The 26,621-nt window shown below is 58.7% G+C and overlaps 5 protein-coding genes across 5 annotated transcripts in view; 2 read left to right on the top strand and 3 right to left on the bottom strand.

Moving 5' to 3' along the window:
• Window positions 1–269, top strand: part of SDRG_13628 (hypothetical protein) — a gene marked incomplete at both ends in the record, with an annotated part of 3,505 nt that extends 3,236 nt beyond the window's left edge. The window contains 2 exons of the mRNA XM_008619725.1: window positions 92–141; window positions 183–269. Of these exons, the coding sequence (XP_008617947.1) occupies window positions 92–141; window positions 183–269 (137 nt within the window). The remainder of the gene's footprint in view (window positions 1–91; window positions 142–182) is intronic.
• Window positions 270–465: 196 nt separating this feature from the next.
• SDRG_13627 (hypothetical protein) lies at window positions 466–21,871 on the bottom strand (the record flags this gene model as incomplete). Its single annotated transcript, XM_008619724.1, has 45 exons — window positions 21,708–21,871; window positions 21,553–21,659; window positions 21,410–21,531; window positions 21,156–21,359; window positions 20,826–21,112; window positions 20,496–20,783; window positions 20,142–20,451; window positions 19,699–20,100; window positions 19,395–19,653; window positions 19,310–19,348; window positions 19,093–19,265; window positions 18,769–19,047; window positions 18,557–18,724; window positions 17,274–18,500; window positions 17,090–17,217; window positions 15,586–17,041; window positions 14,899–15,540; window positions 14,778–14,858; window positions 14,615–14,729; window positions 14,461–14,572; window positions 13,520–14,417; window positions 12,584–13,471; window positions 12,444–12,535; window positions 11,927–12,395; window positions 11,497–11,886; window positions 11,014–11,454; window positions 9,835–10,959; window positions 8,936–9,787; window positions 8,768–8,887; window positions 8,449–8,720; window positions 8,222–8,402; window positions 7,923–8,175; window positions 7,504–7,846; window positions 7,080–7,423; window positions 6,593–7,057; window positions 6,279–6,547; window positions 5,316–6,228; window positions 3,181–5,270; window positions 2,774–3,131; window positions 2,431–2,726; window positions 2,088–2,377; window positions 1,280–2,038; window positions 1,153–1,234; window positions 810–1,106; window positions 466–771 (listed from the first exon to the last, which is right to left on the bottom strand). Exons 1-45 carry the CDS (start codon window positions 21,842–21,844, stop codon window positions 466–468), a joined length of 19,329 nt encoding a protein of 6,442 aa, XP_008617946.1. The 5' UTR covers window positions 21,845–21,871.
• A 267-nt stretch (window positions 21,872–22,138) lies between these two features.
• SDRG_13626 (hypothetical protein) lies at window positions 22,139–24,518 on the top strand. Its single transcript, XM_008619723.1, has 3 exons — window positions 22,139–22,963; window positions 23,015–24,097; window positions 24,147–24,518. The coding sequence occupies exons 1-3, from the start codon at window positions 22,145–22,147 to the stop codon at window positions 24,294–24,296; spliced, it is 2,052 nt and encodes a 683-aa protein (XP_008617945.1). The 5' UTR covers window positions 22,139–22,144; the 3' UTR covers window positions 24,297–24,518.
• A 156-nt stretch (window positions 24,519–24,674) lies between these two features.
• Window positions 24,675–25,840, bottom strand: SDRG_13625 (hypothetical protein; the record flags this gene model as incomplete). Its single annotated transcript, XM_008619722.1, has 8 exons — window positions 24,675–24,996; window positions 25,046–25,134; window positions 25,182–25,226; window positions 25,273–25,317; window positions 25,357–25,406; window positions 25,458–25,549; window positions 25,600–25,678; window positions 25,723–25,840. The coding sequence occupies 8 exons, from the start codon at window positions 25,838–25,840 to the stop codon at window positions 24,675–24,677; spliced, it is 840 nt and encodes a 279-aa protein (XP_008617944.1).
• Window positions 25,841–25,932: 92 nt separating this feature from the next.
• SDRG_13624 (hypothetical protein) lies at window positions 25,933–26,532 on the bottom strand (the record flags this gene model as incomplete). The annotated part of the gene is made up of 5 exons (XM_008619721.1): window positions 25,933–25,992; window positions 26,043–26,096; window positions 26,152–26,230; window positions 26,274–26,409; window positions 26,457–26,532. The coding sequence occupies 5 exons, from the start codon at window positions 26,530–26,532 to the stop codon at window positions 25,933–25,935; spliced, it is 405 nt and encodes a 134-aa protein (XP_008617943.1).
• Between the last annotated feature and the right edge of the window lie 89 nt (window positions 26,533–26,621).

Raw genomic sequence — 26,621 nt, 5'->3', positions numbered from 1 at the left:
ATTGTGCCGGTGCTATTTTCACCCAACTTTTTCCGCCTCGCGCACTCGTACTCGCTCTCGTTGCACAAGTCGGTCGTGCACTTTAACGAAGCCATTGGGTTCCAAGAGAGCCTCGACCACCTCTTTGCGGTCCTTCCATGGGTACGCTACGTGGTTGACTTTGGCTGATTGCGTGTGGGTAGATTCATGCTGCGACGAGCGAAGATGCCGACAGCCTCGTCGACGACGCCCCCATGTTGGAGTACCATATGCACAACCTCGTGTTGTAAACTAAATTAAATACAAGGACAGCAACTTCTCGGCTTGCCGAATCAACAAGTCTGCACCTCACCATAGACCAAGTATTGCATCAGCTCATACAGATGCGTCAGTGGCACCGCGGTAGCGCACTGGAGAGGACTATTGTTATGTGTTGAGAGAACAAATATACATGTACATAGATCGTATTTACATGCAGATTAAAGTCTACTTGCGGTGCTTTTTACCATCTTGCTTGTTCTTTAGGGCCTTCATCGCCTTTTCAATGTCTTTGGTAGCGCGCACCGAAAGTTGGCCTCGCGTGTCGGGTCGTGCGACGACGGCTTCCGCACTGCGCTCCTGAACGGCCTCGGGCGCGGCTGCTGTTGCCGGGGCTGGTCCTCGTGGCGACGCGCTGGTCGGTCGAGTGCCTTTTTTCGAGCTGAGCAAAATGTACGCGCCAGAGGGTTTCGGGTCTTGATCTTCTTTGGGGGACTCGCCGTGCTTGTGCAGCTGCGCCGCGAGTTTTCCGACCTATCGACTTGTCAGCCAAAGAAAAATGCAAAGCGGACCTTTGTCATGAGATGCTTGGAGACCGACTCGCGTTTATCCTTGAGCTCCCGCAAAATGTTTTGGCGCTTGACTTGGAATTTGGCTTCCGGCGACGACGCGTGCGGAATCACAATCACGTCTTCCGTCGCATGCGCTTCTTGCTGCGCCTGGTGATACCCTCGAATGCACGACATGGCGAACAAGAAGTAGTCGATGTCAATGAGCTCCACAAACCCTGGGTCCAAGCTCACGAGGTATTCCTTGACGACAGCCGCAGGCACTTGCACACCGAGGGCGTGTACCGCGTGCGACACCACCTACGGACATCACGTCGACATATATCGCAAAGCAGAGTCAGTGTACCTTGTAGGACACGAGGCCTGTCTTGGCGTAGTCGGCATCGCGGAAGAGCATTGCGAACGCCTCGGTCTCTTCGCGCGTAAAGCTGCTGACGGCTGCTTTGATGGTTCGGAGCCGCGCCTCGATCGACGACTTGTGCTCGTTCTCACGCGCCACCCGCAGAATGATGAGGTACCGCATACGACAGAGCTTGGCGACCCACCGACGCTGGATGACGACTGCCGCGTTGTGCCGAATGCGCGTGAACGGGTCCAGCAGCGCGGCCGTCTGCGCGTCCGAGCCCGTTGCGTCGTCGAGGTGCAAGATGGCGCGGCCGACGCCAATGAGCACCGCCACCCACGACGACTTCCACCACGTCGAGAGTGTCTGCGACACAACATACGCAAAGAGCACGCTCGGTTCGACGACAACAAGGTGCAGGAAGAGGGAGATGAGCGCCGCGCCGAGCCAGAGCCACGCACCGTCATTGGCCAGAGCAAGGCATAATAAGATCGTGCCAGCAAAGGCACCACCGACAAAGAGGAGCGCGAGACCGAAAATAAGGCGCGGAATCCACGCAGGGTACCGCAGTCGCAGCTGGAGTTTGAGCAGTGCGAGGCGCGCCGCCGACGAAGGTTTTGGCCGCGTTGCAGGCGACGCATTCGTCTTGGACAGGAGCTGCGCAACGGATTTGCTCACATTGTTGATGCTCGTTTGCACGAGGTTGGAAAGCATCCGACCGCGCTGCGGTGGCGCGGTCTTGGACGCAGGCGCTTCGTCGTGCAGGAGGGGAGCTGCATTGCTCTCGAGCTTGGGCTGCATGGAGGCCCGACGCAGCTGCGAGTCCCACGAGATGACGAGATCGCGGGCTAAAAAGTAGGCGCACGCGGCGTAAAAGAGCTCCAAGACCCTATGAACAATGTCGCTTCAACGTCAAACATGGAGGCAGAAGAGCGTACGCCAAGGCAATCAAAAGACCAATGATGGTCTGCGCGACGCCCTGGATCTGTGCGAGGATAGGGTTGAGGCACCCGCCGAGGTCGTGCACAATCGTGACGGTCTTGACCACTGTCGAGCCGTCGACGCGCTGCGCCGTGACGTTCTGGAGCTCGGTCGTGCCCATGGGACACGGTCGCAGCGGAAACTCGGGAAGGCCACAGCAGCGCAGCTGCGCCTGCCAAATCCGTCGGTTGTACCCAATGGTGTCGTTGAGCCAGGTACTCTTGATGCTGGCAACAACGCTAAAGTTCTATATCATACACTCATATGTGAGGACCATGTCAACACGCGTTGCTGCGAGACCGCGTTGCGCTGGGTCCAATTGGGCGGCTCGGTCGGTTCTTCCATGGCTTGCACGATCATGAAAATGACGGTCGCAAGAAAGCCAATGAGGAGGAGACTGGCACCCGCCGCGACGAGGTACATGACGTACGCATGGCGCGTGAAGCGCTTGCGCCGCTTCAAAAGCCCACTCAAAGCGACCACCAACGTCGTTGCCACGAGCGTCGCCGGCACAGCCGCAAAGCCCAAGGTGCCCGGGACAGAAACATTGTAGATGAAAAACCCTAGCCCGAGCTGACTCAGGCCCATGTACACACCTACGCAAACACCTTTAGAAATGGCGGCGCACCAATGAAGATTCAACCAATGGCAACCGCCAAAAGCACGCGAAGCCAACTGAGCACCAAGGTCATCCTCGTCACGTGGCCCGCGAGCCAGCTAGACCAATCGAGCGCGTTCGTTTCGCGCAACGTGAGAATGTTCACTTTGTACCTGTAGAAACGCTCTTCGGACGTCGCCATTGCAAACTGACCGAGCTTGGCGGCAATCGCCTGGATGCTGTGGTGCAGGACCTCGCGAAGGTACACTTTTTCCTTGCGTCGACGCTCGGCGACTTTGGCGCCGTCGTCGTCGTCCTGCCGATGCTTGACGTGCCGAAAGAGTGCTGCAAAGCACAGCTGCACCGAGAGACTCACGACCGAGTAGAGAAGTCCGTAGCCCATCTAATGACACATCAATGGGCATACGAAATGCTATGGCGCTAAGACGTACGAGCTCGCCACCCGTAAAGGACTCGCATTGGACGGGGCCGTTGCGGGTGCATCCGAGGCGGCTCGACACAGCCGCATCCACGACAGCGACCGCAGCGACGGCACAGAGGACGCACGTAAGGCGCTGACCCCGCGTGAACTTTGCGTCGTAGGCGTAGTAGAGCGAGACGACGAGGTGTGTCGTCGTCACATCGTCCTTGTACTTGGCGACCCAAAGCCGCATCTTCTTTCGAAGCGCGACCCACGTTCCCGGGTGCAAGAGTACGAGGCCGTGGAGGAGTGCGGCGCCAACGAGCCAGAGAAGCGTCTGCAGCGTCGCGTACGCCGCGAGCAGCTTGTAGAGCTGGTTGAGAAGCGACGAGGCGTCCAAAAGTAACGGTGTTCGACACCCAGTTATCGCGAGCGGCGGACACGCCAGGTTCGTCCCCGACGAGATGGCGCGATCGAATTGCAGTTTTCCCGATGGCAGAAGCACGGGATCGTGATAGCCGCAGCAGTTGCGGCTCGACCCAAGGAAGAGCCAATCATCGGGGCTCAGACTGGACCAAATCGTGTCCAAGTAGGCATCCAAAGTGTTTTGCCACTGTGCATTGACCGTCCACGTGGCGACGACGCCGGTGCAGCTCCACGCAACCGTGCCAAGCGCAAGTGTCAGACCCAGGTACACGACAAAGATGTGCAGCGTCTTGTTGATGGCGCCGTAGACTCCGTACGACGTCAACGCCAGACCGATCGTGACGGACGCAACGAGTGCGCCGCCAATACGGGCGCCGAAGAGCACCTGCACGACGCTCGACGAAAACACGGTCGTACCAGCAGCCACGTCAATGCCCAGAAGCGCCAGCCCGAGGAGCGCGAGACCGACACCGGTCGCCACAACCAAAAAGACAAACTGAAGCGCAAGAACGCGCCACGTCACCGCGCGCTTCCGGCCCTGGCGGTAGTAGAGGACTGTGGTCGCGACAAACAAAAGAAAGAGCACCGTGGCCAAAAACACCGTTCCCGAGACACCGGCGCGCGCGGTATTTTGGAGCGTCTGAAGCATGTGCGGACCGCAGCCGTCGGTGGCGCTGCCCGGGCACGACGTCGTCGTCGTTGTCGTCGTTCCGCCCGTCACCGGGTCCGTGTGCCACTCGGAGACGGTGTATGGGAGCGAAAACGTCGATGCACCGAGCTTTGTGTACCCGCAGCAGCTGTAGGCGTCCTGAATGAGCTTGCGCGTCGCGGGCACAAAGCTCTGCCACGTCCGGTACATGGTAGCATTGACGTTGCCGGCGGCCACTGGGTTTTGGACGCGGTACGCCGTCGCAAAGAGCGCGAGGCATGCAACGCACGCACTCAGTAGAAGCGCACCAAACCGCCAGAGCCAGCGCCGGGCATGCGAGAGCCCCGCGTAGAGTCCGAGACCACTCCCGGCGCAGAGAAGAAGCCCGAGAAGGCAGACGTACGTGCCAATGTAGTAGCTAAAGGCCGTGAGCACGGCCGCGATTGCAACGATATTGGTTTCAAGCAGGACGTCGACGCCGACGCCGACGAGGATCGCGCCGCAAAACGCCACGACCAGACTCGCAAACAGTACAAATTGCGTGCAAATGCGCTGGAGAAGTAGGTTGGCGGCATCTGTAAACTCGTTGGCGCTCGAAGTGCTGGGCGACGCGGCCACATTAACAGGCGCATCGGCTTGCATTGTGAGAAAGAGGCCCGTCAAGAAGACGAGGCAAAACTGCGAGACGAGGTAGCTCGATAGGCGTGCCTGCATGACGGTTGCAAACTGGCGGATCGCAAAGGTGAGCGGCTCGGCGCAGAGCGGCGCTGTCGTCGGCGTCACGCATGCGCCCTGGCTCGTCGCGTTGAAGCCGCAGCAGCCCAAGTTGGTCTCGAGCTCGAGCTTGCTTTGCGCCGGGAGACCGAGGTAGCGTGTTTGTAGAATCGATTGCAAGTTCGAGTACGCGCCGAGGTTGTCACTGACGGTCGCCAAGACAATCACGAGTGCAACGCCGACGACGAGCAAGACAACGTGGCACGCCACGTAGCGCTTCATGCGGCGGCGGTGGAGATGCGCAATCGCGGGGGCGCCATACACATGCAAAACTACACCGCTTCAAATCAGAACCTATTGGGATTCGAAGTGTGTACCAATGTAGAGGGCGGCAAGGACGGTGATGGGAATGCCCAGTTCTTGCCGCACAAAGATCGTGATTGACGCTAACGCAAAGAGGTCCCACTGGAGAAGCATGTCGAGGCCCGCGACGACACCAAACACCATGGCACAGACGCTTAAGTGGCTGCACACGGGCAGAGAGCAGCGCAAGACAACGTCGAGCAGCGTAGCTTTCGACGCGACACCTAGCAAACCCACTGATGAAGCATCTGTCAATCTTTCAACTAGAAGTGTACCGTTGGCCATGGTCTCGATACGAATGGCTTCCCAGCGCACGAGCACGTTGGCGAGGCCGAGCGCCGCGACCTGCACACCGAGCACAATGACGAGCGCAGAAAAGAGGTTGCCAAAGAGCGTCACTGCCGACGCTGTGAGGACATCAAAACAAACTGTCGTTGGCGATAGAAGCGCCGCGTCGGGGCACGGCAGCGCCGGAGCATCGTCGATGGCGGTAAACCCACAGCACCCGAGGTCGTTTTGCAAACTCGTGCGCAGCTCGTCGCTCAGCGCGGCCCACTGCGTCTTCAGAAACGACAGCGTCGACCGAGGAAAGTCGGTGATGTCCTCCAAATGCTTGTACGCAATCGCAAGCAGCACCGTTTCGGCGACCAACACGAGCAGCAAAAGAACTATGTACAGCATCCGTGCCCGCGCAGACGTGTTGCGAACGGCAGCGAGCAAGCCTGCAGCAGCGACGACGACGAGCGCAATGCCAAAGCCGAGTAGTCCGAGGCCCACGGGCGGTCCAAAGACAGCAACGACCGGATTGGCTGTCGTATTGCCGAGAAACGCGTAGAAATCAACGCCGATCGCAAGAAAGACTGCCGCCACAAGCAAGAGAAAGAGGTTGAGCACCTGCAGCGCGCGACGGATGAGCACATGCTGGGCCTGGAGCCGCAGCGTGCCAAAGAGCGCCACTAGGTACGTGCAATCAACACTGGCATCAGCAGACGGATGGAGGTACCTTCGGTGATGACAGCGATCGACGCGAGTGCCGCGGCCTCGGCATCGACGACAGCTTCTTCCGACACGACAGGGTCCAATGCTACGGGCGCCGTCGTCGGGTGCCACGTGGCAGTAAACGCATGGGTCGTCGTCGACGCGTCCGTCACTGGTGCAAACTCGCGGTGCGTCGGCGCAATGTCGTCGACGCTCTTGGCGTTTTCGGCGCGCAAGAGGTCGTTCCACGTGGCTTTGCTGAGTTTGCCTACGGAGGACTGTCATTTCTTGTTTCAATGTTGTTTATTCTTACCAAGGCGTTGGAGGCGGAGTGCTTCCTTGTCCGAGGCGTCGCGCTTGACGCCCCACCGGAGGCCAAGTGCGTACATGGCCAAAAGCAGCGCCAACGAGACTCCTGGCACGAACGACGTCGGGTCGTCACGGTACACGGTCGGGTTGAGCGGCTCAAAGTTGAGCACTTCTTGCATAACAACGACGACTTCAAGGCTACCGAGGCGTGTGCAGCTGCACGTGGTTGTCGTCGCAGAGCTCAAGCTCTGGACTTTGGTGCATAGCGACGCATCGTACGCATCGATACTGGCGTTCCAGGACAAGCACGCCGTCTCAAAGCGCGGACCTGTCGTCAGCGCATCGTGGGCAAACGACACGTTGACCAGTGGCAGCTTTATGTCTGTGTTGAGAAGGTTTTGCTGGTAGAGCACACACGCGTCGGTTTGGTCCAGCGTTGACATGCTCAGCGGTTTTCCTACACCCGAGGCTCGTAAGCATTTTTGAAACACTCAAGGTACCTTGAAACTGCGCCGCTGCATACGCCGTGAGCGTGTGTACCCCAATATCGACCGACGGAAGCAACGCAGGCGTTGCTGTAGGCAAGGATCGCGCATGCACCGGCGTCGTCCACGCCACGACGTCGAGAAAGTACGTGTCGAGAAAGCAGTTGGCTGTCACCGGTGTCAGTGCAACGGTCGTCGTACGCGCACCGAGCGGCAATGGCAAGAGGTTGCCGAGGACCGAGTAGGTGGCCGCCGACGGCGACGTGAGAGCGACCGGCGCCTGACCAAGCAATAAGCCGGCACTGCTGATGGCGACAACGGTAAAAAGCGATTCGAGCAGCTGCGTGTAGCTCGTGGTCGTTGCTACAACTTACTTTAGCCTCCGTACTACACAAGAAAGCACGCACCGATAGCGAGGCGTCGTCCCGACGTTGCATTGCGCACGTCCGTGTTGTTGGTGTTTTGGGCCAATAGCACGGTCGCCGATAGCACACTAGGCCCAGACGACGACACGAAAGAGGACGGGTCCTTGAGCGTAATCGCGGACGAGGTGATGGACGTCAGTACGGCCGCCGCTTGCTTGACATTGGATGCGTCCACTGACGTCGCTTGAGAATTCAGCGACACGATGCTGCTGAGTGCGAGCGCACTTTGGGTCAAAGTCGTGGCCGTTGGCTGCACTGAGGTACCGACGGACTGAAGAGACCCGAGCATCTGCATTGCGAGCGTGTTGAGCGCTGCGTCGGCAATGGAACAGTCGGCACCCGAGTACCCTTTCTCGCAGACGCATGTACCGTCGCAGACGCCTACGTTCGGTTCAATACATTAAAATAACATCGGTAGACGTACCGTGGGCACCGCAGGACGTGGCATTGCAGGCGCCCACGGACACTTGCTGCGTTTTGAGCACGGCCGCCGTGGAGACGAGCACGTTGAGTGCATCGTTAAAGTTGCCGCCTTGCATCGCGTCGCTGAGCGTGCCGTTGCTGATTGTCGACCAGAACGACGTCGTGTTGGTCGCTTTTGGTTGCAGCACGAGCGCCGTCGCGGAAATGGTGGACGTGGCGCCAAGGCTGTCGGTGACCCGACCGATAACTGTCACCTAGAACTTAGAGTGAGACACTCGCCTCCATCGCTTGCATTCATGCCGTAGCGTTGGACTCGGTGCCATCGCTGAGATAGAGGCGGACTTGAGTACTGGGCAGCGTCAAGCCAGATGCGAGCGGTACACGCGAGCCATTCACGACCAAGTCGAACGCATACGTCAGCGGCAGGTTGGCGTCCGTCCAATCCCCGCACGTCACCGTAAAGAGATCCGAAATCGCCATCCTAGTTTGGCTACCGTTAGTATTGCAGCACGGCATGTAGTACGTACCCTTGAGCCGGCAGGATGCTCATGGAACCGGGCGTTGGCGGTGAGTTGACGGTGATCGAGATCGTGCCAAAGCCAGCGCTACCTGTCGAGTCGAGCGCGGTGAGTCGAAAGACGTAGGTCTTTCCAGGCGTGAGCACGCTTGGCGCGATCGCATTTTGCGTCGCGTTGAGCGGAAAAAGGAGTCCGCCGCTGGCGAGGTTCAAGTCGCCCACATCTTGACGCCAAAGGGTGGTGTACGGGTAGAGCGAAGAGATGTTTGGTGTGAGCACCACCTACACCTCACACTCAGATTGGACGCAGATCATCACGTTGTATGCACCTTGGAGGTTGGGTTGACTAGAGTCGACGATGCGCTGATGCGAACGACAGGAATGCGTCCCGACACGGTCGTAATGTCTGTACTTGCCGTCGCGGACCGGCTGCCACATGCCACCGACGCCTACGCATGGATATCTAAGCACTTGTATACATCAACATGTTTGCGTACGCTGCACGCCAAAGTGACTACGACGGTGAAGCGCAATATCTTGGGCGCGGCGAACGAGCCCGGTGGCAGCGTCACGACGGGTCCATTGACGCCAACAAAGCTGATAGCTGCATCCGTCATCGGATTCCAGCACACACCACCGCTTGATGACGTCATATTTGTCGTTGTGTTGAGCACGGGCGTGACATCGAGACAGCTCCACGCATACTGCAACACCCGATCGGCTTGGTCGGGATCGTACGACGTTGAAGCATTGAGCGTAATGGGGTCGAGGGCACCGACGACGTGGCTCCCACCGGCAAACTGCGCGACAAGCGGGCTCGCAAGGACACTGATGACGACGACGTCGGCGCTTGTGACGGCCGGCGCTGACGCATAGAACGCCGTGATGCGCAGCGTGTAGTTCAAGTTGGTTGACAAGGCATTCGGCGACAGCACAAAGTAGCGCGGGTCGACTGCTGTGTTGGCAAGTCGGACCGGCACGGTAGCGTTTGTACTGGCGTCGACAGCGGTCGCTGTCCATACGTAGTTGACGGCGCTTGTGGCAGCCATGCACCCCGACGTCGTTGGCGCAATGGCTGCCTGAATCGAAATCGCTTGTGTCCGCTGTACGCTCATGACGCTGGGGCCGACGATCGAGACCACGGGAACTGGGTCGCTCAGCGTCGCGACGACTTGCGACGCGAGCCCTGCCTGTTGAAAAAAGTTGGTCAAGCGAACACCGACCACGTAGTTGCGGCCCGAGAGCAAGAGCGATCGGTTGACTTGCCACGTCAGCGACGCTGACGCTAGCGCCAGCGCGCGCAAGCGGCACATGGCGTTGAGGTCGGCGACGGATCCAAACGGGTTGGTCTACACCACCACCGCTTGGATACAACATGAAATATGATATTGCGTACCAAAAGCGTTGCATTCGTCGTGCAGTACGACGCAATGTTGGCGTATATTTGCTGCGTTTGCTGGTGCACGGCGGAGACGTTGTCGCTGCTGATCGCTGGGTCGAGTGCACTGGTCAACATTGCAAACCACTGGACGGTAAACGGTCGGTTGGCGCCACCAGATGATCCGGTCGCGTCGAGCGAGAGAACGCCACAGGGACCAATGGATTTGGGTCCAACGAGCACAATTTGAGGCACAACGACCGGTCCGAGCGCGACAGCAATCGATGCCGTCGTGAACAAGACGTTAAAGTCGCGGGATTTGAGCACAAACGGCGAGCTGCAAACGCCGGCTGTCGAGACGTATTGCGAGCCGCACCCGTTCAGTTGGAGCACGTTGCCAGGTGCGATCGACGCCCCCGCGCCCAGCACCATTTGCAGCGTCGTGAGATTGAGCCAGAGACAGTTGGCGCCAGCACCAAGACTGTACGACGTGTCGACCGTCAAGTTCCAGATGAGGTCACACCCAAACGGTCGGCTTGGTAGCACGTAGCGTCCAGCAATGTTGGTCATCGGCTGACTGAGATCCACAGTCATGGTTGCGTTCTGGTACACGCTGCTGTCAAAGGTGACGAAAATTTTGACGCCCGTCGCATCAAAGGTCGCGGCGAGGGGCACAGGCGGCGGAACGTCCTCCTTCCCGAGCACTGTAATATACAACGGGGCAGGCACCGACGCGTTGTACCGACGATCCAGGGACGTCGCCAGACTTACAAGCGATGTATACATGGTGAGCGGCTTTGGCGACCCCGTCTGCAGCGCGGTTAGCACAACGATCTGGGATACATTCCAGTTGGCCAGAGAAAACGACAGCGCCGCGATCGTCTGGCTCCGGAAATTGCTCGCAAAGATGAGCGGCTCCGAGACCGTTGCACCTGTAAACGAGCCCCGGGGCAAGAAGGTTTCCGCTGGGATCTGTAGCAGCACGGTCACGTTGCTCCATGGCGCACTGGAAAGCTGGAGTGACACTGTCGCGTTGAAGCTACCTTGCGCCACTGTTAGGTTCCTGGTCGACGAGAGCACAAGCCCCGAAACGTCATTGTCCGTGATCCACACCGTCAGCAGCGGCGGCCGAACCGCTGCATACTACAACAGCGTCATCGTATGACGGGACTGACGAAAAGTGTCACGATGACCTACCACGCTATCGAGTGACGTGAGCGTATGTGAGATGTTAGCCGAGTGGAGTCCGCCTTCGTCAAAGAAATCGTCCGTGACAACGACAGAGACGTTTTGCCACGATGACCAAGTGGAGCCGTCAAATGCGATGGACGGCGTGACGACGGTGATGTTGCAGATGCCAAAAGCGCATCCGCTGTGCGAGCCATTAAACGTGAGAAGCACGGGAAACCACGGTTTGGAGGTGAGACGAACGCCATACACAATCGGAGTGGTGCTGCCTTCGGCGCCAAAGATCGCGGTGGACGAAAGCTCGACGCCTGCCACATCAATGTCGGTGATCGTTGTTGTGACGTTGGCCACGGTGCGGTTGCGGTAGATGAGATCGTTGGTCGTGATCGTGTGACGTAGCAGCGCTGTGTGTGGCGCCGGGTCGACGCGGTTGTCGTGGATCGGAGATACCTACATCTTGGCGTGAGGCGATGCTACGATGCACGAAAGTACCGTGATCATTTGCGTCACATTCCAGTTGAGCCACGTAAAGACCAATGGCGCCGAGACCAACACTTGGTTCCCAAGGTTGTCGGTGCCGTTCGAAAGCGCTGTGATGGTGACTTTGGCCCACGGCTCTGTTGCTAGCACAACGCCGTAGACGTCACTGGCTCCAGCTTCTGAGATGGCGAGCGTTGTCTTGGTCACAATCACGGCCGACGTATCGGCGTCATAGATTTGCACCGTGATGTTGGCCACCGCCGTTCCGTTGTACTTGACGTCGTCACTGAACACGCCGTGTGAGATGCCGCCAAAATGCGTATCGGCTTCGTCCAAGCGGTCGGGCGTCGCGCGCATGGAGACGGTCTGTGGGATGTACCAGTTTTGGACTGTAAATTCAACCTAACGACTGGTTGGATCAAAAGGGTACACAGCGTCGTACCTCTGTCGTGTCCAAGGTCACGTTGCAAAACCCGAAGCGGTAGCAGTCAGTCCACACAATGTACGGGTAGACGACAATGAGCACCGACGCGCGCGGCTCTGTCGTCAATACCAGCGTATACGTGTCCGTAATGCTTCCGTTCTCCGCTGCCACCAAGAGCGACTTGGACACAACGACACGCGCGCGGTCTACGTCCGTGACATTGACCGCCACGGTGGGCACGTTGACGTCGGCGTAGATAAAGTCGAGCGTATAAGCTTCGTGCGTCAGTGTCGAAATGGTCACGTTGGTGGCTGTCGACGATTCATCAAGGCGGTCATGCACGGAGACAACGTCGATGGTTTGCGGAATGTACCAGTTGGACGCATCAAATATCTTGCGGGGCGTCGTCACAGTCATGTTGCAGAGGTATCGCTCCGGGTTGACACTCACAAGGAGCGGGTAGACACACGTGCCACGGAGCCCAAACCTACGCGCCCTGCGTTTCACCATTTTTCATAACGTTCTGAGCACGTACACGTCTGTCGGATCGACTTGAAAGACTGTCTTGGGGTACACCGCACAACGCGGCCCCGACGAGGTATATTGCGTGGCCACCGTGACGGGGACCTACGTCGCACCACTGTGAACAACCACGTCCGAGCAAAGCATGAGTACGAGGTCTTGACTGATGAGAGTTGTGTTGACGGTGACATTGACGTTGGTAAAGACGAGCCAGTCGTTGAGCGACCAGTCAAGAAGCCACTTGTAGCCGCCGTCGAGGTACGGCCCCGTGCGAGTGACTCGGACGCCTTTCGTGGCCCGCGGCACCGCAAGGGCATTGGTCGGGTCATATGCGCTGTCTTCAAGCCGGTTGGACGTCACAAACGGAAAGGCCTCGAGCGCTTCCTTGACGCCGTCGGCCGTCACGTTCACTGGCAGGAGCCACGTGGTGCCCGTATAGACAGTGCCCGTCGCGTTCAACGCCAACGAAATCGTAAACATCCCGTTGAGGTACGTGCCATTGGCCACCGTCGACGCGACGACGGACGCGCCAGTGCCAGTGATGTTGTTCAGCACCGCCATCTCGGGGACGTTGCCTGGTGTTTGTGCGAACGTTATCTGCCAACTGTACTGGCGGCAGCGTCCAAATGTGTCGCAGAAAGCATCGATGCGGTTTACTTGGACACCGACGAGTGGCAGTAACAATGGCAACGCGTGCAGTGCCGACTGGACCGCCGCGGCCGACGCGTTGAATGGAAGGTACGGCGTCGTCAGCGCCGGCACGCTGAGGTTGTACACTTCACCCGTGGCGTATTGATTGATGAAGGCGCCCCCGATCCTCAGGGCAAAGCCACCTCCGAGCATTTCCCCTTGCTGAACGAACGAGAGAATGACAGCTGATGCAAGCCCTGTCAAGTTGACGGACTGTGCTGTGAGGTTCTTGACGGGGCCGACGTTGCCGGTAAACTCGATCGTCCACGTAAACGTAAGCTCGGGTGTCAGTTGGCGTTGTTGCACCGAAACAGGCCCGAGCGTCGGGATGCCCGCCAACGACGCCATCACCTATTCTCATATTTTGACTTTCAAGTAGCCTGAATTGAGGAAACGTACTTCATTTGCGCTTGCATTGTAGCGCAGTGGTGTCGAGACACCCGTGTACGTGGCATTCACTGGATACGACAATACGAAAAAACCACCGATTTGGTTGGGCGACCGAGTGACCGAGCTCGAGACGACGACACTGGACGTTGCCGAGGCCGAAAGCACCAGCTGGCGCGTGTCGACCGACACTGTGGCATAGTATATTGGTACGGACGTGAACGTGATTGTGTACTCGAAGCCAAAGTCCACGACTGCTCGTTGAACCGTCACAGTATTGATACCCGGAATGGATTCGAGGTACGTTGTCATTTGAGCTGCACTGGCGCCGTACGCGACAGTCACGGGCCCCGGCGTCGGCCCGTAGCTCCAGCCCACGACGCCCGTTGGGGCAACTGCCGTCGGCACAATCGCACGAAGCACGCCTGTGCCAAGGAAGGACGTGGGAAAGTTGAGCACGAGGATCGGCGCCGATGGAGACGCGGCACCATAGACGATGCGCCAAACAAGCATCGGCGCTCCCGATGACGCCGACGTCGTCGTTCTCGTCACAACGTAGCCTGGCTGCAGCCCATTGATTGCTGATTGGAGCGCAGAGGCAGAGACAAACCCGTCCAAGGGTGGCGTGACGCTGGTGGTCGTGCTCACTTGGAATGTTGCGCCATACGGCAGCGTACTGCTCGCGGTAGTGCCAAGTGGGAACGTGATGCTGAGCTCGTACGTCTGCAGCGCAAAGCCACCCGTGAGCCGCACGATGACAACGGGGTCAATGTGCGTCGTCGTTGTCGTCACGATTTGTATGCCGTTGGTCGTCGTCATGGCGGCGGTCACGGATTGGATCTCGCGGACTGACGACGACTTGATCTCGATCGAGTTGGTCGCAACGGGTCGCGGCAGGCCGCAGCTCGCTCTACAGCCAGTGTCTCAGAACGTTTATATCTCTCTCCTCGTACGGATCGATGGGGTAGCCGCACGTGCGGTAGCAACCGCCGGTCGCTTCGTTGCTGATGGTAATGTTGACCTCGCTCCACGGCTCGGTCGCAAGCACCATCGTATACTCGGCAGCTAGGGGCACATGTCATGCAAAGTCGCCAAGTGTCGTTGTACCGGTGGACGTGTCGTCCTCACTCAGCGCAATCGACTTCGTCGATAGGACAATGTTGGACACGTCATTGTCGACGACGGCGACGCGGATGCTCTCGAGGAACATTTGATCGTAGTCCTAAGTCCCACGCGATATATGCCTTGGAGACTGCTCGAAAGACAGTACCAGATCGGCGCTGGTGGTCGTCACTACGATTTTTGTGTAGTGCACGTCGGCTTCGTCGAGGCGGTCGTCCGTCGGTGTTACCTATAATATGTTATGCTCGCGTCGCTGTTGACGCACGCACCGTCACGGCTTGAGGCAAGTTCCACGTTGACGGCGTAAAGTGCAATCGTAGAGGCGACACGGTGCAGTTGCACAGACGACTCTCGTTGCCAAGCGTCGTTGATGGCACGGGGCACGGGTTCGCCGCGGTGGCCACGCCACACGACCGATAGCAGTCCGTCGACGCGTTGAGCTGCACGTACACGTCGTTCTTGGGCTCGGCCGTGAGCACAACTTGGAAAATGTCTCCGAGACCGGCTTCATACAACATCAAGTAGTACGCTGAAATCTCAACTCGTGCCACGTTGATGTCGGCGATCGTGAGCTGAAGCGGCGACACACTGACATTGCTGTAGCCAAGTACTGGTACAATCGTTGTCGAGACGTTCTGGACTGCCCACGATGTCTGCAAACTGCCAAAAGAGGCGGCGACCGCAGACGGTAGCGGTAGTGCTTGGGGTTCCGTCGCGTTAAGAATGTAGTTTCGGAAGAATGTGTCCAAGGACGACGCGCAGGTCGTCGCGTAAGCTGGTGTTAAGACCGTCATGGACGTGGCGCGCGTCGCCGCTGCAAGAATCTCGTAGGTCACAACGTCGGGGTGGAGCCCTTCGGCAATGAGATCGTCCGTGGCGTGCACAAAGACATATTGCGTTTCGTTCCAATTCTACACACAAATATTTGCATCCGAGAGCGTTATGTGGTGAGGTACCGTCGGCGTAAAGCGGAGAGTCGGCGGCAAAACACTGGCGTAGCAAAGACCCCAGCGGTAGCAGCTCAACTCGGACACCAAATTGACGTCGACGCTCGTCATCGGGTTGGTTGCTAGCCGAAAGTTGAGCATCGCATACGATTTGGTCGGCGTCGGCTGGTAAAAATGCTCGAGGATTTCAAAAGCGCTCAGCGCCCGCTGGTAAAACGCCACATTGGCGAGCCAAAGACTGCCCGAGAACGTCAGCTGCCCATTGGCTGCAACGGCAATCGTATCAGACCGCGTCACTTGACCCAGAAACATGCTCGTCGCGCCCGATGCCGGTGTCCACGCATTCACCGACAGCGTCTGAATTTGCTGCTTCCAGTCGTAGACGGCAACGATGTGATGCCACGTGGTTGGCGTCACTCCTGGTGACGAGAGCGCGACGGGCCCCACGACCGTCGACGTGATTCCTTGGTCGGACAAGGAAAAGTACAGCGTCTGGTTTGCAAATAAGCCGACAGTAAACGTTGCTCGGGCGCTGCTGGCGTACGCCGCCAGAGACCCCGCTCGGACCGTCGAAGGGAACGCAGCCCAAAACTCGAGCGTAAACGTACCGTCCCTAGTGTTGAAATACGAGATGCCAAACCACGTACTCCGCCCAAAGACACTTGAAACAACAAGGGACGACGACGATGTCAGCGCTGCAAATGTCGTTGGAAAGGTCGGTGCTGTCGTAAACACCACGTTGGTCGCCGAGACGTTGGCATCCGGCGCCGTTGCGCTCAGTTGCAGCAGCCATAATGGTTCGTCGCGAAGGAGAAAAAGACTGTACGCACCGCTCGTGAACGGAAGTAACGTTGTCGGAAGACTCGCCGTGGGCGCGAGGACGACGAGGTCCCGGAACGCAGACCAGTAGAGCGTCGTGCCTTGGCGTACAAGCGTGCCATCGGCATTGCTGCACGTTGCTGTGGTGCACTGAATGCCGGAGCAGACACCGTTGCAACTTGCAGGCAGTACGGTCGAGCTTCGACCCCACGCATCGCTTGTGCAGCTGCACGCATCGTTCGAGATGAGAGGTGGAGTGTACGTCAATGCAGGGTCGCCGTAAACGGAAACTGAAATCGCACTCGGTGCCTCAACGCTGCCGGTGCAGCTCGCGACGCTCAAGCTGAGTACCACATTTTTCAGCGTTCGCACAGCACCAAAGTCGACAACGACCCACTCGCGCACCGATGGCGCCGCGCCAACTAAGAAGCAACCGCCGCTGGCGCTGGAGCTCGCACCAAACACTTGGATCGGCAACTCGGATTCGTTGTCACCCAAGAAGCGCAACCCAGGCAACGCGAGCGGCAATACACCCGAGCCGCGCAGCTCCACCAGAGCATATTGCGAGAATTGGGCCGCCCACCGCTGGACATTGACGGTCGTCATGTGAAGCGCGCCGCTGCCGACCATGTCAAGGCGCAGGTACCTACGATCAATTCCATGCCGAATGTCCTGTACATGGTCGGAGATCTACCGTCCAGAGGCAAACATGGGCCACGACAGCGTCAAGTCAAAGCAAGCGCTAAGCGAACTCGTCCAGCTTTTCTCAGCGGTTGCGTTGACAGTGGCCGTCATGGGGCTACTCGAAAGGCGTAGCCGCGCCTACATGCGCCGACTTGGAGCTACAACGCAGGGCTAACTAATGGTGAGGCACATACCGAGGTGAAGCTGGAGATGGTGTTGGGCGCGGTTGGCATAGTAGGACTTTTGCACAACGTAGCTTCAGCCAGCGACCGGGCGAGGCGCAACGACACGGCGCCAATCGACTGCACAGTGCCAAGATCCATTTCCCAGTACGGGTTGGTCTCAAACGTTGTCGACAGCGTCGTAATGGGAGTGGTCGCGGTTGTGCTCAAAGTACTCGGGATTCCAAGTGCGACGTTGTCGCTTCGGACATTGGCCCCCGACGCGAGCGTCCACACTTGGCGTGTGTCGTAATTTGGGTTGACTTTGGCCTCCGAGACCCAATTGGTGGCGCGGACACTGTACCCGTCGTCCGTGGTTGTGACGTTGACACTGCGTGGATATAGCTGTACTTCGCGCAGAAGGATCTGCAAGTCGGGCTGGGCGTAGAGTCGAATGTACTGCCCGGCACCCGGAATCGGCCACACGAGCACGGGGCGGCGGATCGTTATGTTGTGCACGAGAACGCCGTTGGATGGTCCCGTGGCGAGCGTCCAATCGGCTGGCAACGGCGCCGTCGACACGACGACTGCGAGTGCACCAGACGTTGTCGTGAGCGGCAAGAAAATCGCCAGCGTGCCAAGCGGCAGCACGCTCGGAAGAGTGACTTGCCACCAAGAGAAGGCGTCGGGCATCACAGACGTCACGTTACCATCGACGGCCGCACCGCTGTTGCTACTGCTCGGGCTCTGAAGCGTAGGTTGGTTCAGCAGCAAGTTCGGAAAGTGGGTACGCAGGACGAGGGAAGGCGCCAAGTTTTCAGGGTCGCTTCGCGCGTGGACTTGAACGGTTGCGCTGGCCGCAAGCACGTCAACTTGAAAGCTCAGCAGCGGCAAGGACGCACCAACGGCGGCCACGAGCCGCGTTACGTCCAGACGCAAGACCGAATTGATCATCGTGATGTTGAGAACGACCGGTGGAATGAGCATCGGTGGCGGCAAGGACGCAAACGAAGGCTCTGTCCAGTTGGATTGAACGAGGCGCACGCGGACCGTGAACGTAGGGTTGAGCGTCGCCGTGGTCACGTTGAGCCACGTGGTGTTGACAACCGCGTACTTTGTCTGCGTTAGCTCGAGCGTCGCCGAGCCCAAGACGCTGTTGAACGCACTGTGGTGCAGAAATGGCAGCTGAAAACGAACAAGCGACGTCTGGTTGGTCGCAAGCAAGAGTACGTTTGTGATGGTACCCGACTGCGAGCTCATCTAGTGCCATACGATTCAGTTTCCAACTTGAACGACACAGGACAATATATCGATACCGTGAGACTGTCGGTGCAGACGCCGGTCGACGTTGCGCCAACGGCAGCGGCATCCACGGTCACGTCGATCTCCTTGATACTCAGTGCAGCCGTCGAAGCTAACACTGCCGCCTTTTCGGTATTGAGAACGAGAACTTGCACTTGACTGTGCTGCGGTGCGAAATAGACCTACCCACAAAACTGAGCAAACTCAAATCCAAGGACACAGGAACCTCAGGCAGAGCATTGTAAGGCAATGGTGGAGCTATGAACGGAGACGACGACGATGGCAGACACGACGCCATCCAAAACGCCGCCGACGTAAACGACTGCGCGCCAGCGCCAGACGCAAATACCGCGTGGGTGATTGTCGAGTTCAACGGCCCATCGTCCTTGTGGTTGGCGACGGCCGTCACCGTAAACGTTTGAGGTACGAACCAGTTGGCGCTGGTAAACACAAGAAACGGAGGAGCTATTTGCACTTGGTCGGTGCTCGACGCCACGATCGTGACCTGGTACCATCGTTACGTTTCGATTTTTAAGATTTGCGCTCGTACCGTATCCGTTGACGTGGGTGACAGAGCAAAGGCTGCCCGGTACCCCGACGCCGAGTAGTTGGCGACGCAGACGTCTGGTAACATCGTGGGTGACGCACAAAGGGATCCTGTTGCACTTTGCCCTTGGGACGGTGGCGCATTGAGGACAACCGAGTAGCTGTCGGTGGCGCCGCCTAGAGCCATGCGGTAGTTCAAGTCGTTGACAGCATTTTGTTACCTTCGGCAACCTGAAGCTGCATCTTGGAGATTGTCACAGCTACGCCCCATTCAGTCCAGGGACGTCATTACAACAAGGTGCAGACCTGGGTCATTGTCAAACACCGTCACGTCCAGTCCAACACTAGGCGTAAAGGTGGCCCCGCCGCAATTCCACAACAGACGTTCTTGCAAATTTGGAAAAATGAAAAAGAGGGCGTCGAGGACGCGGTCGGCCGTGCCTGGCGGCCACGCGTCAAACGCCCAGCGCTGCGTCGTGAGGCGTTGCATGCCCAAGCACAGTGCCCACACCAATTGCGTCTGGTTTTGCGCGAGTGCGGCCAGAGCAGCACCGTCAGACACCGCCTACGGGACGCTTCATGCATGCTCTCACAGATGCAGACTGCATACCACAAGACTGTAGACGTAGCCAGCAACGTCTGCCGGTACAGCCGAGAGGTTGAGCCCCGACACGATGTAGCTGAGCGGGTTGGGGTTGATGGCGCTGCTGTTGATACGCTGAACAGCTTGCGTCGTCCACACCCCACCCCACCCGTCATCCAACGGTGCTGGCAGCAGCTGCACCAGTCGCATTGGCACCTGGATGGTCTCGAGTGCGCTGTTGATGAAGGTTGTCGAGGATGTCGGCGGGTTGGGGTTGAGCGCAGCAGCACCGTAGCGCATCGGAATTGCATTCAGAGGTGCCGTGGCATTGCCTCCACTCAGCAACGGGACGAGCTCACCGTTGCCGGTAATCGTTGCGTTGACATCGCAAACAAGAGCGGGAGTTCCGGCTTGGCACGACGTAGGTTGCTACCAACCCATAAATATGGAGCGAAGCCAATGCAGTGTACCGTCGAGCAATTGCCGCGCGTGACCACGCCGCTGCAGTTGCAGGTAGCCACATAGTAGCATGATGGTTGGCGGGTGTTGTAGTTGGCGTCCAAGCTCGACGCCACGTGTGTGACTGTACCTCCGGCATGGACGCCGCCAAATTCATTCTCCGAGACGGCATCGTCAACTGCTGTGACCGAGATCCACTGCGGAGTGTTCCAGTTGCTGCTGTTAAACTCGACTGTCGTCGGGTGCAGCTGAGTCTGAAGTGGTCGCAGGGCCATTGCTGTCACGAGTACGTTTTGCCACGGCTGCGATGTAAGCACGATACTACGCACGAATATCAAGCGCCCCCCTCACATAACAGATACTACCTGTAGGTGTCTCTCGCGCCGCCTTCGACAGCATACAAGTGCTGTCGTGACAGCGCAATGCTGGCGACGTCGTTGTCGCGAATCGTAAAGAGCAGTTGTCGCCCCAGCACAAATGGCGTCGACGGTGCAAAGTGCTTGTCGCTGCTACTCACCGCGTGGGAGACCGCAGCGTAGTGTGTATGTTCACAGATCGCGTCGTCAATGGCCGTGACCGTCACGGCTTGCGGGAGGTTCCAATTCGACGCGTTAAAGACCAGCGTCATTGTCGAAAGCCTCACTTGGGGGAGCCTACGCCAGCGTGAGCGACCACTTGAACGTGTAACGCCGTACGGCTGTCCACTCGGGGCGACCAACGCGGGGTGCGTCACCGAAATGGTGACGGACGCCGTCGGCTGTCGGTTCAACACGACAGTATACTTGCCGACAGTGCTGTCGCCTTCGGCCAAACGCATTTGGATCGGAAGGATCGTCACACCACCGTCGGCCACCATGTCGGTCATGGCGCCCGACGTGTTGAACGCAGTGAGAAACTGTGTTCCGGGGGCACCACCCGATACGAGAAGCTGTCCAGCGTCGATGGTCACGCCGTAAGCGTAGTCGTCGCCCGACGTCCCAAACTACAAAATCAATCATGATACACTCATAGTCAAGACAGACTACCTGTCGGCTCCACAGCTTGGCGCCCGCCGTAGTGAGCTTGTACAAAAAGAGGTCGCGACCACCAAACTGCCGGTACCCGTTCGAGACATGCAGCGTGTCATCCATGGCGCCGTACGTGACACCAAGGACGTAAATGTAGTCGTTGCCGTCGGCCTCGGTGGTCACGACGACAGTCCGCGCTTCGTCGTGCGCCGGTGTGCCCACCTATTTATCGAGATGCAGCATCCACTGCCGTGTGTTCTCGTGTGTCCAACCTGTTTGGTCCAGCTGCGCGCCCCGGACGGCAAGTACTTGAGGATGAACCAGTCAAAGTTGCCTGCGTTGGCGTTGTTGGACGTCATGTTGCCGCGAGTCGAGCCGACGACGTAGACATTGCCTGCCGCGTCGAGCGCATTGCCGCCCACGATCTCCGTGTCGCCGGACCCGACGGTGTCGGACCATGCAAGCGACCCGTCGGATGCTACATTGGCGGTCGTGACGCCCACAGCCCCGTACTCTGTCGGCCTACGACCAAGGAATCTTCCATAGGTAGCGCGGCGTCAGGGACCGTACCAGGACGTGGCCGTGGCGCCGAGTTTGGTCGGACGGCTGACAAGGTACGAGCTGCCGCTGGACGCGACTTGGTCGGCGTTGACGAGGGCGCCGCAGCAGGCAGCGAGGCCGCCGAGCAGCGTCATCTTCCATCCCATCGCACCTCGGCTTGGATCTTCTTCGTGTCACGACTGTTGTTCGACGCCGGTTCACCAAGATATTCGTATCAACGGAAATAGTGTATGATTTGGATTGATCACGGCAACGCTCGAGCAGGTTACGATAAAGTGACGGGACGACAAGCGCACGCCGAATTCGACACATGTCGAGGCAAGAAAGGCTGAAGCGGTAGCGCATACTTCACGCTACGCAGACCTGGAATGCGCCTCTGTCTCCGACGTGCCACGTGGTGTGCTTTAAATAGTGTTCTGTTTGTACTATTTTCGGAATATCGCAATATGCCAAGCGTCCTGATCTGCGACGACTGCCGCGTCCCTCAGGCCAAGCAGTCGGGGTTCCGCGAGAGCCAATGGGAGAATCCGCGGCCGGTCTGCAACTCGTGTGCGACCAACCGCGCGTGGACGCTCTTCGCCGCCGACATGGCGGCGTGCCCCAACGCGCAGGTCGTGCACAACCACGGCGTGACCGAGCGCCCGACGCCAGCTGTCGTGCCACCCGAGGCCTCGGCGCCAGCACCGCCGCTGCAGTGGGAACGCGCCGCAGCGAAGAAGATGCAAGCTGCGCCGGCGAGCATCGAGGACGACAAGGCGAGTGACGACGATAATGGCAAAGCCCGCTGGGCGACGCACAAATCGTGGTGCTCCAGCTGCTGCAAACCGGCGCGGAAAGCGCTTCGTTGCAGTCAGTGCAAGCGCGTGTACTTTTGCAGCGCAGCGTGTCAGTCGGCGTCCTGGCCCCAGCACAAGCCGTCGTGTCGGGCGCCGCGCACCAACGACGCCAGCATCCTTGCGCTCTGCACCGCGCTTCAGTCGAGCGACGCGACCACGTGCTGGCAGGCGCTCACGCAGCTACAAGTTCGTCTCTCGGAAGGTGCGAATGCCGGTTTTTCGACCACCGAGTCCTTCGTGGCCCATGGCGGCTTGAGCATGCTCCTTCCATTGCTCGATACGGACGCACCCGAGACCGTGTGGCAGGTTTTGCTGCTGTTGACCCGCTTCGTCGAAGCATATCCTAATTTGGCTCTCGTGCTGCGCGCCAACGGCGTCACGGCGACCTGTGCCCAGCTCTTGGCGACACACGAGGACCTTCGCCTTCGCGTACGCATGTTCTTTGAACATTTCGCCAACGACAATACTGTCTATGTCTAGGCGTCGGCGGTCGTCCTCCTCGGGACGATGCTGGGCGTAGCAGCCGAGCTCGCCGCCACGTACGTCGACCTGGACGTCGTCCCGTGCTTCATGGCGCTTCTCAGCGACGCGCACTTGGGCGCTGGCCAGCTGCGTAACGACGTCGAAGCTGTCGCGTGCCTCCAGAGCACCAGTCTGCTTTTGCAGATCTTTGAACACGGCGACCGCGATGCGATTTTGCAAAGCCTCGACGCCTTCCGCCTCACCGTCGACGACCACACATCGACAACGGCGACGATCTTGACGGACCTCTTGTGCCAGCGCGAGACCATGGACCGCCGAGGGGCCGAGACGCAATCGCTTATCGGACAGCACTTGTACTTCAACGCGCTCACGCTCGTCGGTCTTCTCGTGCACAGCGGTGACGCAATGCGTGACGCATTCTCGTCGGCAGGGTTTCTTCCTCTCTGGCACGACTTGGTGGAAGCGCATTTGGCCTACGATGACGACACTCACGCTGGTGGTCCGTGCGAGTGGCTCGTCTACGCTCTGCAGACATATGTTTATGACTGGCGGCCACCGGCGGCTGAGCGCCGCGCAACGACGCTGGCCAGCCTCGACCGGCTCGTTGGCCTCGTGACACCGTTTCTGCGGCAGCCAACCGACAATTTCATCGACGTCGCGAGTGTACTCTTGCTCTACGCCGTGGCCACGCACTTGAGTGTGGACCCAAACAGTGCCGTCGTTGCGAGTCGCGTCGTCTTGGCCAGTCTCGACGTCTTCGTCTGCAGCGTGCTCCCGCCGTACGAGATGCCGGACGCCGACCGAGCCGCGCGCATCCACGCCAACATTGAAACGATTGCTATGACGCTCCACGAGGTCCTCTCGCAACTCACAGACGGCCTCGACGCGCCGTCGTCACCCGTCTCTGCCAGCGTCCTGTGCGAAACTATCAAGTGTGTCGGGCTCGTAGCCCACTTTGGCCAAGCCATGCCACTACCCGCCGCGTCCAAGCGCATGCCGTCGACGCTGTGCCGCATTGTGCTGCACACCGCAACGCCCGAGGCGACAAAGCGCATCGCGGTCGCCGCACTGGTGCAATGGGTACAAGACCATGGTATTATCCATGGCTCAAGGAACTTGCCTTGTCTAGGCGACGAGTGGGAACGCGCTTCAGTGGACGCCAGACGCCGACCTCGGTGCGCTGGCGGCGGCAGTCGATGCGCTGCCCGCCGATACTGCATTTGCACCTGTCGTCGACGCCTTTCACGATCGGTTCTCTGAAGCTCGGAGTTATCCTTAAGCGATACGAGTCTCATGGAGTATATAATGGGACACGGCGACGACTAGATATAGGCAGTATCAACACCATACATGTCTGTCGTGTCGGAGAGCATCGAGCACTTGCTCAAGACACTTGAGACGTAGCTTCCAACGGTGAGCGGCAGGCTCTGTGAGTACGTGCTTTGGTCGTCTAATGTGCTGCATCTTGACACCGGTCGTTCACGTACTTGGCCGATGGCGGCAAGAGAATCGTTCGAGTTCGAGTGCGCCATGTTCCTTTGCATTGGTTCATTGTCATCGGCACTGTGGCAGCAGCGAGGAAAAGCAGTGCTTTCTCCGCGCAACATGAGGAGCTATCTTTACAAAAGTCTTTTGTAGGGTTAGCGTGGGTATAGGGTCACGGGGTCAGACGCACAAACACCCGCGGGGACTGTCGCTGTCGATGCTTTCGTCCACTCTTGGGTGGTGAGACTGCTACTGTCTGTGGCGTTGGTCGGTGGCACGTTGGTGGTGGTTGCACCCACAGCGTCGGCGACGGTGCTTGGGCCAAGTACGCGCCGTTGTAGGCGTTGCGAGGCGTGAGTCGCGCCACGAGCGGAGACGATGTACACGCAGCATCATCACTCGACGAGGTGATGGCCACATCCTGCAGTGTGTGCATATAAAGTTCCGTCTTGCGCTCGTCCGTTGACGCTGAGGGCGCCGACTTTCGAATCGACCTACGCCCCTTATATGAATCGTCGCAAACTTGACGTTTGAATTTGGCACCGCTTCGGGGTCGGTGTCTCCTGGACCGGGATGACGCCCATCATGTGCTTGAGCGCGTCCTTCTTCTCATGCTGCGCTTGCTTGGCGTCCTGCAGCAGCGCATATCGGTGCAGATATATCACAAAACGAGGTATACCCGTGGTGTGACCACGTGGAGAAGAATGGGGAATGCGCCATGGAACTAGTCGACTTCAAGATCACCGAGACGCCGATAGCTTCGTCTTTACCTCTTCGCAGTGGTAGCTTCCTGGCCCTGGCGCGCGGTCGCGAGTCTACCGTTCTTGGAGCAGATCGTTCAACGCACTCTGTACCTCGGGGAACCGCGGCGACGCCGACTTGAGCGCGACCGCGTTGCCCTTGTCTAGCAGCGACAATCAATCGATGGAATATAAGCAAAAGGACATCATAGTACGTGTGGTCTCGTACGCAATGCCGTGGTCGACGTCGTACATGGCGTCGGCGTGGACCGGCAGCGTTGGGTTGAAGCCTTTGGCGCGCTCGACTCTGGACAAAGATGACGGTGGATGAGAGATCAACGTCGAATGAAGTACTACTTGTAGAGTGTAATGGGTCGTTTTGTGACCACGAGCGGGCTCTCGAGGTAGCCAGGTCCGCGCGCCATCTCAAAAGGATCTAGGATCGTACGTCAAGCAGGAACATGGGCTCGAAGTGGCGACCAATGTACGCCTTCTTGTCCATGTACGTCATGCGAAACGGCGCATACTGCTGCTGCGCGACGGCGGGCCCCGGCTTTTGTTTGCACCGGGCGACAGGCATCGGGAACATGGTCTCCATGGCGCGCCAAAGTCAGGTTGCGCGATCAAAAATAGATTAGGAAGTTAGGATTTGTCCTCTTGAACGCAGTCGATTGGCAGTGGTTTCGCTGCTTACAAGGCGACGAGCTTCTGGACGTTGGCGAGGAGCTGCTTCGGGTCGGCGCCGGCAAACTACACACGGAATGAGCGTCCACGAGACGAGCAATCAACACGTGACGTACGCCAAGAGGCTGCTGGAGCTTGCCGTTGGCGTAAAAGTGGAACGTGGGCATGGCCTATATCGTCGACAGCATGAGCGCACGCGTCAGCAGAGACGTTGGCAGCGCGTACGCGGACACCGGCCTTAGCGGCCGTCTCGTCGAGCTCGTCGACATCGACCTTGGCAAACTCGACGTCCGGGAATTCGTTGCTACAGCGCACGTTTGCATCGAGTCTTGCAGCAGATCGTGTACCTGAGCTGGGCGTAAATGGGCGAGATCATCTTGCACGGGCCGCACCACGCCGCCGTAAAGTAGACGACACTCTTGGACGGCTTGGCGATCAAGTCCGTGTACTGGCTGTCCGTGTCAAGGACCTGGACGCGCGAGGCTACGCCATGAGCATGAGGCCATGACCGACATGCCACTTGCACATACCGACACCGCGTGAGAAGGCGCGGGCGCCGAGCGTGGCGCGCGTGATCGAGGCAGCAGCGGACGAGATGCGAATCATGGCGAATTCCGAAAATGAGAGGCCGCCGGATGCGTCGCAAGCAATCCCTGGGTTTAACGACCTTCAAGGATCGATTGCTGTGATTGGTC

The sequence above is a fragment of the Saprolegnia diclina genome (genome assembly GCF_000281045.1).
Source record: "Saprolegnia diclina VS20 unplaced genomic scaffold supercont1.62, whole genome shotgun sequence".
In the NCBI taxonomy this organism is placed as follows: Eukaryota; Oomycota; class Saprolegniomycetes; order Saprolegniales; family Saprolegniaceae; genus Saprolegnia; species Saprolegnia diclina.
The sequence above is the reverse complement of the archived record's forward strand: the minus strand, read 5'-3'. Positions and strand labels throughout refer to the sequence as shown.